Raw genomic sequence first — 17,799 nt, 5'->3', positions numbered from 1 at the left:
CTCTCTCTGCGGAGCCATTCAGCTCATGCTGCAGGTTTCTGCTGGGCTGGCCAGCGCTCGGGGACCAAAGCCACCCCCAGGGCTCCGTGGCGAGTCAGCTCAGGGCTGGTTTCTAGTCACTCCCCAAGGGCAGGGCCCAGGCGGGATCTTCCAGAGTCAAGGGTTAGAGAGGCTGTTCCTCGAATGGCCCTCGAGTCCTCCTCAGAGTGCCTCCCACTGGACTGGAGGGGCTGTCCCGCACGGTCCGTCCCCGCACGCTGCGTGTGAGCCGGGCGCCTCTTTGCAGGTCGGCTCCGTGGCAGCTGCATCCTGGGCTCCTGAAGACTCAGGCGAGGGCATGGCTTCTCATCCTCCTCGTCTTCATCTCCACCATCCATCTGCCTTGCAGTCCAGCTCAGGTACAGGCGCTATGGCAGCCAGGAGCACCCTGGGTACCACTGGGTGGCCCCAGGACCCAGATCGCAGGAGCCACCCCGTGCCCTGAGGCCTTGTCTTTCACCCTTTGGGCTTGTTCACTGCCAGTAGCAACGGGTGGCCCCAGGGGGTTCTGCCGAGTGTGAGGGGGAGTGGGTGGCACCTGCAGCATATTTCCCCACAAGGAGGCCTGGGCTCTGTCTTGGGGGGATCCCGTCTCGGCTTTGGGGGGAATGAGGGTTTGAGCACCTCCTCTAGCCTTGCCTCAGCCACTGGCTGGGGTTCTTTGAGTTTCAGTTTAATGGGGACTTGCCCATCTTCCCTGACGCGTTTGAGTCAGGGACTGAGCGGGCCAGAAGGAGTGGCAGTGTCTGGGCCGCCCGTGCAGCAGGCGGCCTAGTGTGTGAAGCAGACAGGGCACCGGGCGCGGAGGAAGAAGCCTCTCTGCCCAGAGCGGGAAGCCGAGGTCGCAGCCCTTCCAAGGGTGCACCGTTCTGCAGCCTCAGCTCGGCTGGCCGGTTGCTTCTGTGAAGTCGCATTTTACCGTCAGCTCTGCCTTGGTATTCCTGGTGCCCGCTCAGACTGCTAGGCCCCATGTGAGAAGCTCAGGCTGGGATGACGTGCCTCAGGGGTGGCCCCTGCTGCTGTCATTTTGTCACTAATCAGACGTATTTGGTGACCTTCCCCTCCGCATAGCCACTGGGGCTGTACTGCTGGCGCTGCTGGGATCTGGGTTTGGGGGTGAGGCCCAGGACAGCGGTGGCTCCAGACACCCTTGCTTGAGGCCCAGCATCTGCACTCCCAGCCCGGCCCTCCTCCGAGCTGGCATTTCTGCTGTACCCACAGGACACTCCTGTGCTTCTGCAGACCTGTGGGAGCTGTGGTGTGCTGGCCTTGTCGTGGGTAAATTTAGAAATCGGAGCAGCTCGAGCTGACTTCACACTGTCCCCTTCACAGTTGGGGGTGCACCCACCTGCCCTGTCCTTGTGGCCCTGGGCCCACAGAGGAGAGAGAAGCGGGACTCACAGGGCGAGCCCCCTCCGTAGCTCGTGAACACCCGTCAGCCCGTCCAGAGGCTGGAAGGGGAGGAGGCATGAACCTGTGCCAGGGCACTTCAGTGAGGGCGCCTTGGGCCCAGAAAGCAGGGGGAGCTGGGGGTCGTGGGGCCGCCGCCAGCAGTTCCAGGCAGCCTCTGCTCCGGCTGCAGCATTCCAGGCCCTCTCCTCCTGCAGGAGTAGCGTGTTTGGTTCCTGTTTTCGTGGTGCCATGGCAATGGGGCTGGGGAGCTCCCTGGGGCCAGAGCCGGGAAGGGTCACTGTGCTGCGTTCCCGACCTGGCCTGCGCCCGGGCCTCGTTTTCTTCATTCCGACACAACACAGGTCACTGTCCGGGTCAGTTTCCACTGGTCTTAGATTCATTTTTCTTTTGAAACAATTTCAGAACTACAGAAAAGCTGCAGAATCAGCCCCTCCCCTTTGTGGTCGGGAGCGAGAGGTCGGGGATGCAGTGGAGGAAAGTAGGTCAGCCCAGGCACACCGGGAAGCTGTGGGAGGGGATCAGATCCTGCAGGAAGGAGCCCTGGGCCTTGGAGGTTTCACACCAGCTCCCAAAGTGAAGTCTGAAATGCTGAGCGCAGTGACTGCCTTTCTCCAGGCAGGGCTTGCTTCTGCTTTGTTTTTCCTTCGACGTGGTGGATTTGTTGCGTGGTGGATTTGTTACGTGGTGGATTTGTTGCGTGGCGGATTTGTTGCGTGGCGGATTTGTTGCGTGGCGGATTTGTTGCGTGGCGGATTTGTTGCGTGGCGGATTTGTTGCGTGGCGGATTTGTTGCGTGGCGGATTTGTTGCGTGGCGGATTTGTTGGACAAGCCGGGAAGGTCTGCATGCATTAGAAGAGAAATTGGGAGGTGTGTTCTGGGGAGAATGCGGCGGAGGCTGAACCGTCCTGGAAATCAGTTCTGGCCGAGGAAACGGGGATGCCCTTGAGTCCCCTCTATTTTAGAGCAGACTAGAGTCAGAGACACAGCGGCCAGAGCCCTCTCCAGCTGTCCCCACCTGCATGGCCCTGCAGGCTCGTCCCGCCCCTGCCCCGTTCCCCGAGCAAATGAGGCTCCTTTCCCCGCCTGCCGGGCAGGTGCCTGAGCTCCGTGTGGACCAAGCACAGGGGCACCTGTGGAGTTCACTTTTGGGGGCTCCCTGAGAGGGCCGCTTTGTGGGGTCCAGGGATGGAGCCTCTGGTCCACTGAGCACGTCATCGGGCCTGGCAGGGGGCAGGGAGCAGGTACATCGCTGGGCCTCACGTGACCGTGCAGGATCTTGGGGATGTCCCCGTAGGGGCCTCTGCCCTGTTCGTGGCCCCCTTCATGAGCCGTTGGGTGTTCCTGCATGGCTTTGCTGTGGCCTGCCCTGACAGTCATTCGGGGCATGGGTGGGGAGGAGGCCTCCGTGTTGGGACACCTGCTTTCCGGGGCAGGTCAGGAGTAAGTGGCCAGGCCATCGCTGCGGGGGGCCGCTGCTGAGAGAGCCTCCCAAGGCCGGGTTGAGGCTGCAGGTGCCCCTGGTGCTGCCCAGAGCTCTGGAGCCTGAGAGGCTGGCACAGGCCAGACCAGTTGCAGTGACTGCGGTGGCTCCACCGTCAGAACCTTCCCCAGCCCATTCTCAGGTCATGGGGGTGCCACCTGGACACATTTTCTCACTCCCATGTTCTCTTTCCTCAGGTGCAGAGGCCAAGACCGTTTTGCCCAAGAAGGAGAAAATGAAGCTAAGGCGTGAGCAATGGTTGCAGAGTAAGTCCATGCCTGCATCTCAAGGCAGCTGCCGGCCCAGGTCCCATCCCGTGGGCCCTCCTGTTCCCACAGCCGCACCGTCTGGCCTACACCAGCCACACTCCCTCCAGGGTGCCCAAGGGGATCTCCCAAGACCCTTTAGAGGCGGCTGTGGGGGTCAAAGGACAGTGGAGGCACAGAGAGGGTGCCATGGAGACTGGGCAGCACAGCCAAACTGGTCTGGCCTGTTACGGGTGGCACTGCCACCCCATCCCTGTGGGTACCTGCAGAGCTGGGCTGCCTCCCTTTGGAGGACGGCCTTGGGAAGCTGCTGCTCTCGGCTCCTTGTTTGTAAAAATTACCTATTTTTGTTCCCCACTGTGAAATTTTTTGTTATGGAAGTAACCTGTGCTTGTGGAGTCTTTATGGTTCAGAAGTGCCTGTGGTGGTGTGTGAAATCCTTTCAGGCCTTGCCCACGGTGAAAACCAGTGTCTGCGCATAGCGATGTGGGTGTGGGCAGGGCTCCTGGGGTCCCCAGACCCTTTCAGGCCTGTGGCTCCCTCTTTTCTGAGGCTCCACGTAGGAGGTCAGCCTTGCCACGTGCTCGCAGCCGCATGTCTCTGAGGGCTGAAAGCCACACTTCCCACTCAGGTTGTTTTGAATATCTCCTTATTTTTCATGATGCTGGATATTTGCCAGTGTTGTTCTAAGATTGTTTCTCGTCAAAATTATTTTGTATTTTTTGGTTATTTTTTTGTGTGTGATTCTGCTGACTTTGTGAAATTAATTTGAAATAATTTCTTTTTTATGTTCTTATACGTTAGTGTATGATCTGCTTTATTTTTTCTTTGGAGGTTATGTTTTTCAGAGGTAGGACCTAGAAAACTTTGTCGGTTTATTTCGTGATTATTAGTTTTATGATTTCTGTCCCTTTTTGGATATTTCTTAGGGAAATGATTCATTCTTCCATTTTCTTTTTCACAGTTCCTAGCATAGCTGTGAAAGTGGATTTGGATGGACTCCTGGACTGTGGCCATTTGGACCCTGATTTTCTAGGCCATAATTCTTTGATGATGTGTAAATTTTATTCCACGGCTCTTGGTCCTTTTTTTTCTTTTTTCACGACTTGAGTCAATTTTGGCCACTCACGAAATGATCGAATTTGTCTGGGGACGGTGCCTTATGCCTGTAATCCCAGCACCTTGGGAGGTTGAGGTGGAAGGATCACCTACGCCCAGGAGTTTCAGACTAGCCTGGGCAACATAGCGAGACCTTGTCTCTACAGAAAATGTAAAAATTAGGCAGAGTAGGTGGTGCGTGCCTCTGAGCCTCTAGTCCTAGTGACTTAGGAGGCTGAGGTGGGAGGATCGCGTGAGCCCAGGAGTTTGAGGCTGCAGGGAGCCATAATTGCACTAGTGCACTCCAGCCTGGGCGGCAGAGTGGGTCCCTGTCTGTAAGTAATATTAATAATCAAATTTAGTCAGAGCTCAGTCTTTATGTGTTAGTTGCATTCTTATTAAATATTCTATTTTCTTTATCGTTCTTTATTTGTATCCCCCTTTCATTTCTGATTAAGAAGTTATGTCTCTTCCGTTTAATAATTAATGTTTAATGGTCAGTTCTACTCTTTTGTCTTCAAAATTACTTGTTTTTATTTTGATCATTCTCCCATTCTAGCTTTTTTTGGGTTTCAGTTGCTCTGCTCATCTGTTTGTATATGTTTTGTTCAGGAATGAAAGGCTGTAAGTTGTCTTTAAATACAGCTTTAGCTACATTTCCCGAGTTACTTTTACTTTGTATTTTATTATGAAAAATTTTATTTAGGAAAGTGGGAAGAATTTTATAGTGAATACCCTGTACCCACCATACAGATTTTACAATCTTTATTACATAACTGTTCATCTAGCAATTTCTGTCCATGTACCAACATGGGTTTTTTAAAATGCGTTTCAAAGTAAATTGCAGACATCAGTACACTCCACCCCAAATAATTCTGCTAGAATTTATGGTGCTTTTTTTTCTTTTTCTTTTGAAGATTGTATTTACATAAAATGAAATGCAGATCTTAAGTGTGCCATTCAGTGATTTCTGACAAATGTTGTAGACACCTGTGCAGCTGAAATCCCGTTCAGGTTACGGACCGTCACCACCATTCCCTGGCAGTCCCGCGCCCTCCCAGTCAGTTACCTCTTCCCCCTGCCCCAGAGGTAATAACCACTGTGTCATCCTTTCTCGTCCACAGTTGAGTTTCCCTTGCCTTAGACTTCATATAAGTGGAATCATGTAGGATGCACTCTTTCTGGGTCTGGCTGCTTTTGCTCAGCGTGATGGTTTTGAAAGCCATCCAGGCTGCGTGTAGCAGCAGTCCATGCCTTTTGATTGCTGAGAAGTATTTCATTGTGTGAATACACCATTGGTTATTCACTTTCCTACTGATGGGCACCTGGGCTTTTTTCCATTTTTAGCTACTATGAATAAGGCTGCTCTGAACATTCTTCACAAGTCTTTTTGTGGACATGTTTTCGTTTCTCTTGGGTAAATGCTGAGGAATGGAATGCTGGGTCATAGGGTAGGTGTATGTTTAGTTTTATAAGCAGCTGCCAGACGCTTTTCTAGAGCGGTTGTACGTTCACGCTCCCACCAGAAGCCTGTGAGAGTCCGTGCCCTGCAGCTTTGCCAACACGTGGCACGCCGTCTCCTCAGCCTTGGCCGTCTGGTGACCGTGAAATGGTGTCTCACGGTGGTGCGTGGCGCGCCGTCTCCTCAGCCTTGGCCGTCTGGTGACCGTGAAATGGTGTCTCACGGTGGTGCGTGGCGCGCCGTCTCCTCAGCCTTGGCCGTCTGGTGACCGTGAAATGGTGTCTCACGGTGGTGCTCGTTTTCATTGCCGCCAAAAGAGCATTTTCATGTACTCCCTGCCCCTTTGTGTTTCAGCGTCAGTGAAACTCATTTTTCATGAGGCTTTTTGCCTTTTTATTATTGAGCTCTAAGAATTCTTTGTGCTAGAGTCCAGTCTTTGGTTGGATATGTGTTTTACAGATGTTTTCTCCCAGACTCTGACTTGCCTGTTCATTTTCTTAACTTTTTTTTTTTTTTTTTTTAAGACAGAGTCGTGCTCTGTTGCCCAGGCTGGAGTGCCGTGGTGCGATCTCAGCTCACTGCAACCTCTGCCTCCCGGGTTCAAGAGATTCTCCTGCCTCAGCCTCCTGAGTAGCTGGGACCACAGGCACACACCACCACACCTGGCTTTTTTTTTTGTATTTTTAGTAGAGATGGGGTTTCACCGTGTTAGCCAGGATGGTCTCGATCTCTTGACCTCGTGATCTGCCCACCTCAGCCTCCCTAAGTGCTGGGATTACAGGCGTGAGAACTTTCTTTTTTTAATAAACGGGGGTTTAATTTTGAGAAGTTTAATTTATATTACTGTGTGTGTGTATGTATGTGTATGTGTGTCCTGTTTGAGAAAACTTTGGCTACTCCCAAGCCATGAAGATATTATTCCTCTTTTAAAACTTTATACTTTGAACTTTCATATTTAGAGTTTTTTTTTTTTTTTTTTCTATGTTGAATTGTTTGTCTGTGTGATGTTAGTGGTTAAGCTCCTTTGTCTCCCCTAATGTGGATATTCAGTTGTTCCAGCACCATTTGTTATAAATACTTTTTTTCCTTATTGGATTGTTTTGGTGCCTTTTTGAAAAATCAGGAAGTCTCCTGAGTGTGGATCTGCTTCTGGGCTGTTTCTGTTCCACTGATCTGTTTGTTGCACCTTAGCAAATACCAGGCTGTCTTGATTACTAGAGCTTTAGCGTTAGTCTGGAAGTCAGATAACACAAGTCCTTTCTATTGGTTTGTCTGTCTTAAGGTTGCTTTGGATATTCTAGGTCCTTGGCATTTCCACATAAATTATTATTAGCTTGTCTATTTCTTTAAAAACAACAAAAACCTAGTGGGGCTGTGATTGGGATTTCATTGAATGTATAGATCAGTTCAGAATTACCATCTTAGCAAAGCAGATCTTCAGGTTCGTGAACGTGGTGTATCTCTCTGTTTAATTTTCATCATCAGTGTTACATAGTTGTAGTGTCGAGGTCTTACATCTTGTAATAAGCTTATTGCTAAGTATTTTTATAGTTTTTTATGCTATCATAAATGCAGTTTTTTGTCAGCTGTCTGCTAGTATATTAAAACACAATTGTTTTTTTAAAATATTGATCTTGTATCCTATGAATTTACTAATATCATGATTAGGTCTGGTAGTCATTTGGTAGATTCCTTAGGATCTTTAGAAATGCAGAGTTTCTCTATGTGTGGATTTTTTCATTCAGTTTGCTTTTTTTTCCCCAACATATGTTGAAATTTTTGCTGTAGATCTGCACGTGCCACCCCCCGTTGTCTTTGTGAGGACAAGCTCACAAACTATCCTTGCTGTTCCTCCGCCTTGCAGGGCCTTCCCATTCCTGGAGGCCTCCCCTAGTCACTCTGTGTCCCTTGTTTTGTCTTGTCCACACACCTGCCCGGTGCCCGGGTAGTGCCTCCATGCTTCACCACACAGCCTGTGCCCCAACCATGCCGCAGGCAGTGGCTCCCCACGTCCCGTGGGTGGGAGGGTGGGTAGTTGGAATCACACACATGTCCCAGTTGACTTTCCCAACCCTTGGTTGTCCTCCTAGGCGGCATCATTTGCTTTAATATCCGATAGTCCTACTTTCTTATTGCTTGTTCTTTTTAAAAAATGTCTTTACTATTCTTATGCATTTAATTGTTTTTAAAAAATAAAATTTAGAATTAGCTGCACAGTTTTGACTAAAAATCCTGTTGAAATTTTAATTGAGGCAGCATCAGATTTTTCTGGAGTAGCTGACAGAGAAGAACTGCACTCTCCCGTGGGTTCTCCTGGCTGCATGGAAGCTGGTGTTTGTGTGGGGCCTCCCCTCCCCCAGGTGCCGCAGATGAGAGCAGTGCTGAGTGTTCCCAGGGCGTGGGTCCCGCCCGCCACTGCCTCGCTCCCTCCCTCCCCTCTCAGAATGGAGCGGGCCAGGTGGGACTGTCGATATTGTGGTCGTCCTTTCCTTGCTCTGATTTATCATTGAGTGTCTAATGTTTTGCCCTGAAATGTGATACTCACTGTGGGTTTCTAGCAGCTCATCTCTGTCAAGGAGCTTTCTTCCGTTTGTGGTTTCGTTGTAATTTTTCTCATTCGTGGGCAGTGAATTGTGCAGAATCCTCTGGACACTGGTGGTGGTGACCATAGGCTTTCTCGCCTCTTGAGTGGCCACTGTGGAGGGTCACCCTGAGGCATTTCCCGGGAGAACCATCCTTGCATGCCTGAGGCTCACCCTGCTTGGGCACAAGTATCATTCTTTTGAAAGGCTTCTGGCTTTGACTTGCAGAGGTGCAGGCCTTTGTGTCTGTCCTCATGGGAGCCACATGCATCTGCTTTGCTTTCCCTGGCCTGGGTCTGCAGCCTGTGAAGGAGCCACCTGGCCTGGCCCGCCCCTCCCTACCCCAGGTTTCCAGGGTGCCCTGGCTCTTTTGGATGAGGTGCCGTGTAACGTGTCTGCCACAGTCCCGGCAGGATTGAGAAGTGCTGGATTCTTACTTTATGTTTATGATTCCCGAGGCTGTGGAGAGCTGGTGTACACCTTCCAAGCTCTCAAGCTGCACTGGGGGCTGAGGGCCCAGAGGAAGGGCGGTCTTTGTCCCAGGTTCTTGTCAGCGATTTGGAGCCAGGTAAACACTCCCTGCTACAGGGACCCAGGGCAGGGTGGCATCCCTGACTTTGGGTTGGTCAGGGTGGGCCCTTCAGTCCTTGCTCCGTGAGTCACCTGCCCTGGGGGCTGAGAGGGGGCACCGCCGTCCCAGACAGCGGGATTGGAGAGGAGCTGGCTCTTGGCACCTCTGGAAACCTGGGCACTCCTCCCGGGGGGCACAGGTGCTGCCATGCCCGGGCCTGTGTCACGAGCTGGCAGTGTTTGAGCTGCAGGCCTGTCCCACTGGGTTGCCCTGAAGAGAGCAGGCTTTGTCCGCACTCCACAGCCTCCAGGAGCCACGTGCAGCGAGCAGCATGTCCGAGCATGTGTTCTCTTAGCAATTTTGAAATAAATAAATTTTTAAATTAAATCAAATCCCAAGGCCATGCCCCTTCTCTCCAGACCCTGCCCAAATCCCTTCTGTAGTGTGGAGGCCTCAGCCCTGCCTGCCACCCCCCATGGCCCCAAGCCCTCAGGTCTGTCCTGGGGCTCCTCCCCTTCCCTCTGAGGAGCCCTCTTCCTCCTGGGAACAAAGCTGAGCCTCCCAGGCTGTGACTTGCCATCTTAAGTTGAGGACCCCTTTCCTCATTTTCCCCTCTGCTCGGTAGCTGTGTGCACTCCCCCATGCGTGCTCCGGCCTCGGCTGCCAGCATCCCTTTGCAGGAGAAATCCTCAGTGGCTGCAGCTCCACCTCATTGTCAGCCCTGCGATTAAAAAGCACAGCTCTGTCATTAAGGGGAAAAAAAATAACTCAAGCCTGCCCACCCTGCAGGTTCCCGGGGCGGAATGGGGGCGACAGCGGGAAGGAGAGAGGCAGCAGGGCTGGGCACCCCGCCAGGTCTCTCGTGGGCCAGGGGCTCTGGGCCTGGGCTCCTCCCTCCGCCTCTTGCTTGCCTCTAACGTCGTTTCTCCTTCCTTAGAAATCGAAGCCATAAAACTGGCTGAGCAGAAGCACAGGGAGGAGCGGAGGCGGAGGGCCACGGTGGTGGTGGGGGACCTGCACCCGCTCAGGGACGCCCTGCCCGAGCTGCTGGGGCTCAAGGCTAGCAGCCGACGCCAAGCCCACAGGTGAGTGTCTGGGAGGGGTGGCCTTGTCTGAGCTGTGGGGCTGACCCGGGTCCAAAGGTGGAGGGATATGAGCCGGACCTGTGGGCCACGGTGGCTCCTGACCCTGCAGAGGCCAGGAGCTGGGGCTTCAGCTGGTGCTCCACGCAGGTACCCCGTTCCCAGGGCGTGAGTTCGTGAGGCTGGCGGGGGCTGTGGGGGATGTTTCGGGGGCACCCAGGCCCACCCTTGTGAGGAGCCTGGTGACTCTGCTGATGCCGAGCTCCCTCGAGTGCCCCTCCCCCCACACTGGCCACAGCTCCTGCCAGGCCCCACTGGGGGTCCCCGCAGCTCCCTGTTCTGCCACAGCCTCCGTCCTGCAGAAACCCCGCTGTGCTCAGCCGAGGCGCCTGAGCACCTACCATGCTCTTCCCGTGCCTCTAACGGGGGCTCCCGTCTCCCCTCTGGAGTGGACCTTTCCCTGACGCCCGCCTAATGCTGCACACCCTACCCTGCCCCTTACTCCGTCCCACAGAGGGTGGCCCGTGGGGATGGCTCAGGCCGGCTGTCAGGCGTGTTGAGGGTGTGGGACCCACACATGCAGGCCCCTGGGACACACATCCCTGGAGCTTGTCCCCTTGGGGTGGGAGCTGCCTCGTGCATCCTCCCCAGGAGGGCCGGGGCCTGGTGTGAGTGCGGCTGCTCTCCTGAGCTGTACCTACTTGTGTGGGAGGCACATGCCGCCCAGCCTCACCACGGGTCTGGATGTGGTTTGTTCTTCAGGGAAGAGGCAGGCCCCTGCCCCACCCTTGGCTGCTGGCATCACAGTGCCCCTCCCCTGCCCCCTGCTGAGAGCTGGGGTGGTGGATTCTGGACCCTTAGTGCGTGAACGGCCGAGCCAGCAGGCCTGGGCCTCAGTGAGGCCCCTCCGCCCTCCTGCCCTGGGCAAGGCCTGGTCCTCAGCATGAGCCCTCCTGACGCACTGAGATGCTCCCTCCAGAACCCTGTCACCCAGTGAGCCATTTGCCAGTGGCAGGTTCCTTGTGCCCTGGCAATGTGGATGTGGCCCTGCCAGCCTGCTGTGGTGTGTGCGACCCAGGACAGCTCAACCAGGAGGGCGGCGGCTGCGTGACCCTCGCTGTCACCTTGCAGGGGACGCAGCCTGCCGATAAGCTGCTGCCTGTGGCGCCTCTCTCCCGGCAGCTTTTCTTTCCGGCTCTTTGTGCCTGGGTGACATGCCGGCGAAAGGAGAGCAGCCTCCGCCCTTCCCCAGGGGGTGGGAGGCACCGCCCAGGTGTGGGTGCTGAGGCTTCGGGCTCAGGCAGGAGCTGTGTAGTCACAGCCCAGCTTTCAGAGCTGGCTGGAAAGAGGCCGGGCTGCTCTGTTCTGTCTCAGCTTCCGGGCCTTCCTCATTCATTTGTGCATCTCTAATTTTGCCTTTTCTTTCTTTCTTTTCTTTTCTTTTCTTTTCTTTTCTTTTTTTTCTTTTCTTTTTTTTCTTTTCTTTTTCTTTTTCTTTTTCTTTCTTCCTTTCTTCCTTTCTTCCTTTCTTTCTTTCCTTCTTTCCTTTTCCTTTCCTTTCCTTTCCTTTCCTTTCCTTTCCTTTCTTTTCTTTTCTTTTCTTTTCCTTTCTTTTCTTTTTTTCTTTTGACAGAGTCTTGCTCTTTTGCCCAGGCTGGAGTGCAGTGGCTCGATCTCAGCTCACTGCAAGCTCCGCCTCCCAGGTTCACGCCATTCTCCCGCCTCAGCCTCCCAAGTAGCTGGGACTACAGGCGCCCGCCACCGCGCCCGGCTAATTTTTTGTGTTTTTAGTAGAGATGGGGTTTCACCGTGTTAGCCAGGATGGTCTCGATCTCTTGACCTTATGATCTGCCTGCCTCAGCCTCCCAAAGTGCTGGGATTACAGGTGTGAGCCCCCGCACCTGGTCTTATTTTGCCTTTTTAAAAATAATTTTCTTTCTCCTACTAACTTTCCATCTGAGAAGAAAGCAGGGGCTGTGTGCAATGTCAAACCTGGGGTCCATCCTTTCATGGCCCAGCTGCCCAGGCCCGGGGGTGGTAGGTCACGCGCTGCAGGCCCAGGCAGCTCCAGCCGGCATCCCACGGTGGAGCACTGGGTCCAGACTAGGAGCGGCCGCCCGAAGTGGAGATGTGACGACCGAACATTCCTGGTTCTTGGACAAAAATGTGACCCTGGTCAAGTATCGTTTCCCTGTTTTCAGTTTTCTCATCTGAAAAATGTGCTTGGGGCTCGCAGAAGGGAGAGAGCTGTGTAAACACCCAGCCCCCAGGCCGAGGAGGATGTGCCCCTGCCTCAGGGCTGTCTGCGGCTCTGTGCGGGGCTGCTCTCAGCCCTGAGAGCCTCCTGTCGCTGGAAGTCCCTGTCCCTCCTCAGATGCGGCTCAGGAAGCAGTGCCTCCTGACCCTGGTGGAGCTCATGGAATGGGCCCTGTTTTAGACAGGCTTTAGACTCGTAGAAAATGGCAAGGATGGTACCGAGAGCTCCGTGGAGCTCCGGCATCCCCGCGTGCTTTTCCTGTGACGTGAGTGTGGTGTGTTTGTCACGTAAGGAACCAGTATCAAAAGAGAAACAGTGAGCTGTAAGTAATTAATAGTTAACTAAAGCCCATACCTTAGGTTTCCTTCATTTTTCCCTAACGACCCCTTTCTGCCTCAGGATCTGTCCAGGATCCCAGGTGACAGTCAGACGTCACGGCTCCTAGGCCCCTCTTGGCTGTGAGTTTCTCAGACTCCTCTTGGTTTTGGTGACCTTGACTGTTCTGAGGAAGCTGTCCCTCAGCTGGGATCTGTCTGATGTTTTTCTCACGGTACAGGAAGGGACTGAGTGTGGGGACAAAGCCCTCAGAGGTGGAGGCCCACTGTCACTCCACTGTATCGGGCACACCCTGTCACCGTGACTGACCACTGTGAGGCTGAGCTGACCCCTGCTGGGTTGAGGCCCCCCCTCCATGCTGTCCTCTCTGGAAGGAAGTCACTCTGCAGCCCGGGCTTGGAGTGGGGGTTGTGCTCCACCTCCTGGAAGACAGAGCAGTGACAAAGATTGCTTGGAATTCTGCTGGGAAAGGAGCTTTGTCTGTCCTCCCCGAATATGTATCGGTCATGCCTTGGTGTTGGTCTGGACAGATGGATGTTTAGTTTACACTCGGGGTTGTCATCCAGCACTACTTGATTTCGGTGCTGAAACTGTTCCAGCGTTGGCCGCTGGGAGTTCTTGCAGTTGCCTCCGGCTCCCTTTAGCCCCATTGAGGTGGGGATTGTGTTTTTAGCTCTTTCCCACTGCCCAGCACCAGCAGGTACACCAGGTGCATCTTGGACATCTCCTGCCAGTCCTGCTGTTTCTCTAGGGAGCTCTGACCCTGGTATTGCAGGAGGTGTGAGACCCTGGGATCTGGGGCGCGGCGTGCCTGGGCGGTGGGCCATGTCTCTGGGAACTGCACCTAGGTCCCAGCAGGCAGATCTCTGCCCCACTGACCACCACTCATGGACTCTGATGTGCTCTGGGCTTGAGGGGTCAGCAGGCGAGCACCAGTGGCCTGGGAGGCTGGAGGGTGGACAGCCCTTCCTTCGCAGCCTGGAGCCCTGTCTCCCACTCCTCCCCTTCCCACCTAGCGGGGAGAATATCTGGCTTGGGCTGGCAGAGCCGTCCTTGTGGAACCCAAGCATCGGGTCCTTGCCCCGCGGCCCCTCCCAACCCTCAGTCCTCTCAATCCCCTGTCCTGGCACCCTGCCCTGAGGGCCTCATGCTCCTGGGGTGCGGGGTGCAGAGCTGGAATCTCAGAGGCCAGGGCAGGGCCCGTGTTTGGGGATCACGTCGCTCCTGGCTGGGAAGCAGGCATCGAGCGACACTTGACCCCGGTGACCCCCCAAGCTCTGGACCTCGGCCTCCTGTGTGCGCTTTGTGGGCGATTGTCGGGAGGGGGATGGTGGTGATGTCGCTGCTCCTGCCTGGAGGGAGTGCTGTGGGGACTGGCGAGGGTCCACACTGGGCAGAGCTAGGCTGGAATTCCTCCACGGCTTCCTGCTGTTAGGCCTCTCAGAGTCGCGTCACTGCCGGTGCTGCCCTACGGGTCACCTTGGCCTGTGACAGTGACTGCCCAGCACTCTGTTCCCAGGACCCTGAACTCGGGAAACCCCACTGGGAGGCTGTGCGTCCCGCCTGGGAGGATAGCATGTGGGACGTGTGGATGGGGGGCGGTCCCTGCAGTGGGGAGAAGGAGGTGCTGCGCCTGGCCCTGTGGGCACTGCAGCCACCCTGGGTGCAGCTCCTCTGCTTTGCGACCTTGGGAGGCATTGGTCCTGCCCCCACTGCTATTTCATCTCTTAAAGTGAGGGTGCAGCTCCGGGGCCCAAGGTTTCCCCAACCAGGAAGGCTGCCCTGGGCCTGAGCTCAGGTCTCCTGACACCAGCACGTGGCTGCCCCCACTGAGGGCTCTGTCCTGGCACCAGGGGTGCACCTAGAGGAGGGGGCCCCACGCTGATGGCTTCTGCAAGGGTGGGGACCCAGGACAGCTCTGGGCAGTCGCTGAGGGAGCTGCTGCTCAGGGGTGGACTCAGGGAGGGGGTCAGCCGGCCAGAGGGGCAGAGCTTCCTCATCGGGGCAAGGCTGGCCCAGGAGAGGCCGTGGGGAGATGTCATCGGCCCTGGCAGAGCCCCTGGGATGAATGGAGCTGTGGCTTTGAGCGGGCGGAGGGGACGGGAGACGCGAGGGGCTGTCATCTGCCGGTGTGAGCAGGAAGGGATGGGGACTGAGTCCTTCCCCAAGTCAGCACAGAGCCAGGGTTAAAAGAAAGCGGGCGCTGAGGGCTATTTTGGGCAGACACAAAATGTCTGTCATTCATATTTTAAGAGATCCATGAATAAAAGATCAAGTCTCCTGGCCTGAGGACTCCGCGGCTCCACCTTCCCGCCGTCCTCTGGGTCCCACCTCACTGTGTGGACGGCAGGTCTGGGAAGGCACCTGGTGTGGCCCTGAAGGTTTTCTCTTCCTTTCAAGGCCCAGGTCGCTGTCCCATCTGAACGTGCAGCCAGGTGGGCAGCTGCCTTGGCCAGCTGACCACAGGGAGTGCAAGTGAGCTCCCAGAGATTACCACGGTTACCTGAGGGTGAGAATTTCCGCAGGGAGCCAGAGCCTGCCTGGGGTAGACGTCAGAGATGAGAGTGTCCTGGCCCGCCTGCGCCCTGAGTCAGGGCCCAGCTTGGTGGTTTGGAGATCCCAGAACTAAAGGGAATAACCAGCAGCACTCAGGAAACCTCAGTTCCTCCACCTGTCCATGGGGGACCGCAGCGCTCGCTGGTACCCCCTCCCAATAGATGCAGGCAGGGCAGAATCTATGGGGGGTCTGTGTCCCTGTCCCCAAGTTCAGTCATCAGGAGGGCAGGTGCAGCTCCCCACTGTAGAATAGCATGTGCTTTCTAGAGAGAGGACTTGGGGACATGTCGGCATGGGTGGGTGACTCAGCCTTCCTGGGAAGTGGCCTGTGCTGTGGGAGTGGGACCGGCTCCGCCTGCCAGGGTCATCTGGCCCGAAGCGTGAGGTGTCTGTGCAGCCTGCCCTGGCCAGGCAGGTGGGGTGGAGATGCTGTGTGTCGTGAGACGTGTTCCTGGCTGACCACTCCCTCCATGCCTCACGGAGCCAGGAGGAGCTGCAGGAGTCACCAGGTTCCATGCACAGCAGCTTGGGGCCGGCGGTCACAGGACTGTCAGGCAGCTGTACTGCTTGTCCGGGTCCCGCCTCCACAGCCACAGTGCAGCATGGAACTTGTGGTTCTGCAGCGGTTTGGTCACCTCGGCCACCACGATGTCTGCTCCAGGAAGGGAGGAGCCAACCTCTGCCCACGGGAAGGTGTTCAGGGGATGCTGGGTGCTGACTGACGTGGCTTCTCTGTGTCCACAGCAGGGAGAGCAACAAGCCCCGGCCCTCAGAGCTCAGCCGGATGAGCACAGCCCAGAGACAGCAGCTTCTGTGAGTGCCCCCACCCCGCCCACCTCCCCACCCCACCCACCTCCCCGGGGTTCAGCTCCCGAGTGCCCCCACCCCGCCCGCCTCCCCGGGGTTCAGCTCCCGAGTGCCCCCACCCCGCCCACCTCCCCGGGGTTCAGCTCCCGAGTGCCCCCACCCCGCCCACCTCCCCACCCCGCCCACCTCCCCACCCCACCCACCTCCCCGGGGTTCAGCTCCCGAGTGCCCCCACCCTGCCCACCTCCCCACCCCGCCCACCTCCCCACCCCACCCCCTCCCCGGGGTTCAGCTCCCGTGTGCCCCCACCCCACCCACCTCCCCGGGGTTCAGCTCCTGAGTGCCCCCACCCCATCCACTTCCCCCGGGTTCAGCTCCTGAGTGCCCCCCCCCCCCACCCACCTCCCCACCCCACCCACCTCCCCGGGGTTCAGCTCCTGAGTGGCCCCACCCCGCCCACCTCCCCGGGGTTCAGCTCCCGAGTGCCCCCACCCTGCCCACCTCCCCACACCGCCCACCTCCCCACCCCGCCCACCTCCCCGGGGTTTAGCTCCCGTGTGCCCCCCCACCCCACCCACCTCCCCGGGGTTCAGCTCCCGAGTGCCCCCACCCCATCCACTTCCCCGGGGTTCAGCTCCTGAGTGCCCCCACCCCACCCACCTCCCCACCCCACCCACCTCCCTGGGGTTCAGCTCCTGAGTGCCCCCACCCCGCCCACCTCCCCGGAGTTCAGCTCCCGAGTGCCCCCACCCCGCCCACCTCCCCACCCCACCCACCTCCCCGGGGTTCAGCTCCCGAGTGCCCCCACCCCACCCACCTCCCACCCCCCCACCCACCTCCCCGGGGTTCAGCTCCCGAGTGCCCCCACCCTGCCCACCTCCCCGGGGTTCAGCTCCCGTGTGCCCCCACCCCACCCACCTCCCCGGGGTTCAGCTCCCGAGTGCCCTCACCCCATCCACTTCCCCGGGGTTCAGCTCCTGAGTGCCCTCACCCTGCCCACCATCTCCAGGGGTTCAGCTCCTGTGTGCCCCCATCCTGCCCTCTCCAAGGGTCCTGAGTGCCTTCGGCCTGCCCTCTCAGGGGTTCAGCGGCTGAGAACCCCGCCCCCGTCCCCCCCAGTCCCCTCCATGCTGCTCCATTAGCTCCTGCCTATCCACTCCAGGGGGGCTCTTGAGTGCAGTCAGGTCCTGTGGCCCTGGGGCAAGGCCCGCCTCCCAGGAAGGCTTCCAAGGAGAGTCATGGATCTAAAATGACGGGTGGACGCAGCCCCCGCTCCGCCCCTCCCCTCCCCTGGCTGGTTGAACCCCGGATGGTCATGTTTGGTTCTGTGACTGGGCACTGTGGCCCCCAGTTAGCAGGGCTAGGACCCTGTAATTGGCAGAAATTTGTGCTTAGTTGTCCTCTTGGGGTACAGAAACCTGCAGACCACGCTCTTGCCTCTTTGTAGACTCAGCTCCAGTTTCCACTGAGGGACGTTTTACGCCCTTATAAGATGGTTTTAGTTAAGCTACTGGAATGATTTTTTTCTTTGTTTTTGAACTAACTTTGCTAAGATAGTTCTCAGTAGGGAACATTCCGTGTCAGTTTCTACTGAGGCCCATTGTGCCCTTCCAGTGTAGAATCTGAAGTCTGTTTCGTGAGTACGGTTGTGTTTAGAAGCTGGTGTCGAATGGTAGCTCCAAAGATTTCTTTATTGTCTTGGCTTTTCTTCAGGGGCACCAATTACGAATTTACTGCATCTCTCTAATCTGTCTTCCATCTCGTGTTCTCTAATCCATTTTAACTCTAGACACTTCGTCGTGTCTAGAGTGAAGTATAGACAGTATAGTAAACTGTCTTTTTAGTTTTT

General features: G+C 56.2%; 3 protein-coding genes across 5 annotated transcripts in view; 1 reads left to right on the top strand and 2 right to left on the bottom strand.

Moving 5' to 3' along the window:
• Window positions 1-17,057, bottom strand: part of SUMO3 (small ubiquitin like modifier 3) — a 177,081-nt gene extending 160,024 nt beyond the window's left edge. The window contains exon 1 of the mRNA XM_050784527.1: window positions 17,054-17,057. The gene's annotated coding sequence lies outside the window, so the exon portion shown is untranslated. The remainder of the gene's footprint in view (window positions 1-17,053) is intronic.
• Window positions 1-17,799, bottom strand: part of PTTG1IP (PTTG1 interacting protein) — a 142,101-nt gene that overhangs the window by 113,518 nt on the left and 10,784 nt on the right. The window lies entirely within an intron of this gene.
• Window positions 1-17,799, top strand: part of SLX9 (SLX9 ribosome biogenesis factor) — an 82,739-nt gene that overhangs the window by 62,312 nt on the left and 2,628 nt on the right. For all 3 annotated transcript variants that reach the window (XM_050784510.1, XM_050784508.1, XM_050784511.1), the window contains 3 exons: window positions 3,131-3,199; window positions 9,850-9,997; window positions 15,888-15,956. In XM_050784510.1, the coding sequence (XP_050640467.1) occupies window positions 3,131-3,199; window positions 9,850-9,997; window positions 15,888-15,956 (286 nt within the window). The remainder of the gene's footprint in view (window positions 1-3,130; window positions 3,200-9,849; window positions 9,998-15,887; window positions 15,957-17,799) is intronic.

This window comes from Macaca thibetana, chromosome 3, assembly GCF_024542745.1.
Source record: "Macaca thibetana thibetana isolate TM-01 chromosome 3, ASM2454274v1, whole genome shotgun sequence".
NCBI classification, from domain to species: Eukaryota; Metazoa; Chordata; class Mammalia; order Primates; family Cercopithecidae; genus Macaca; species Macaca thibetana.
The sequence above is the reverse complement of the archived record's forward strand: the minus strand, read 5'-3'. Positions and strand labels throughout refer to the sequence as shown.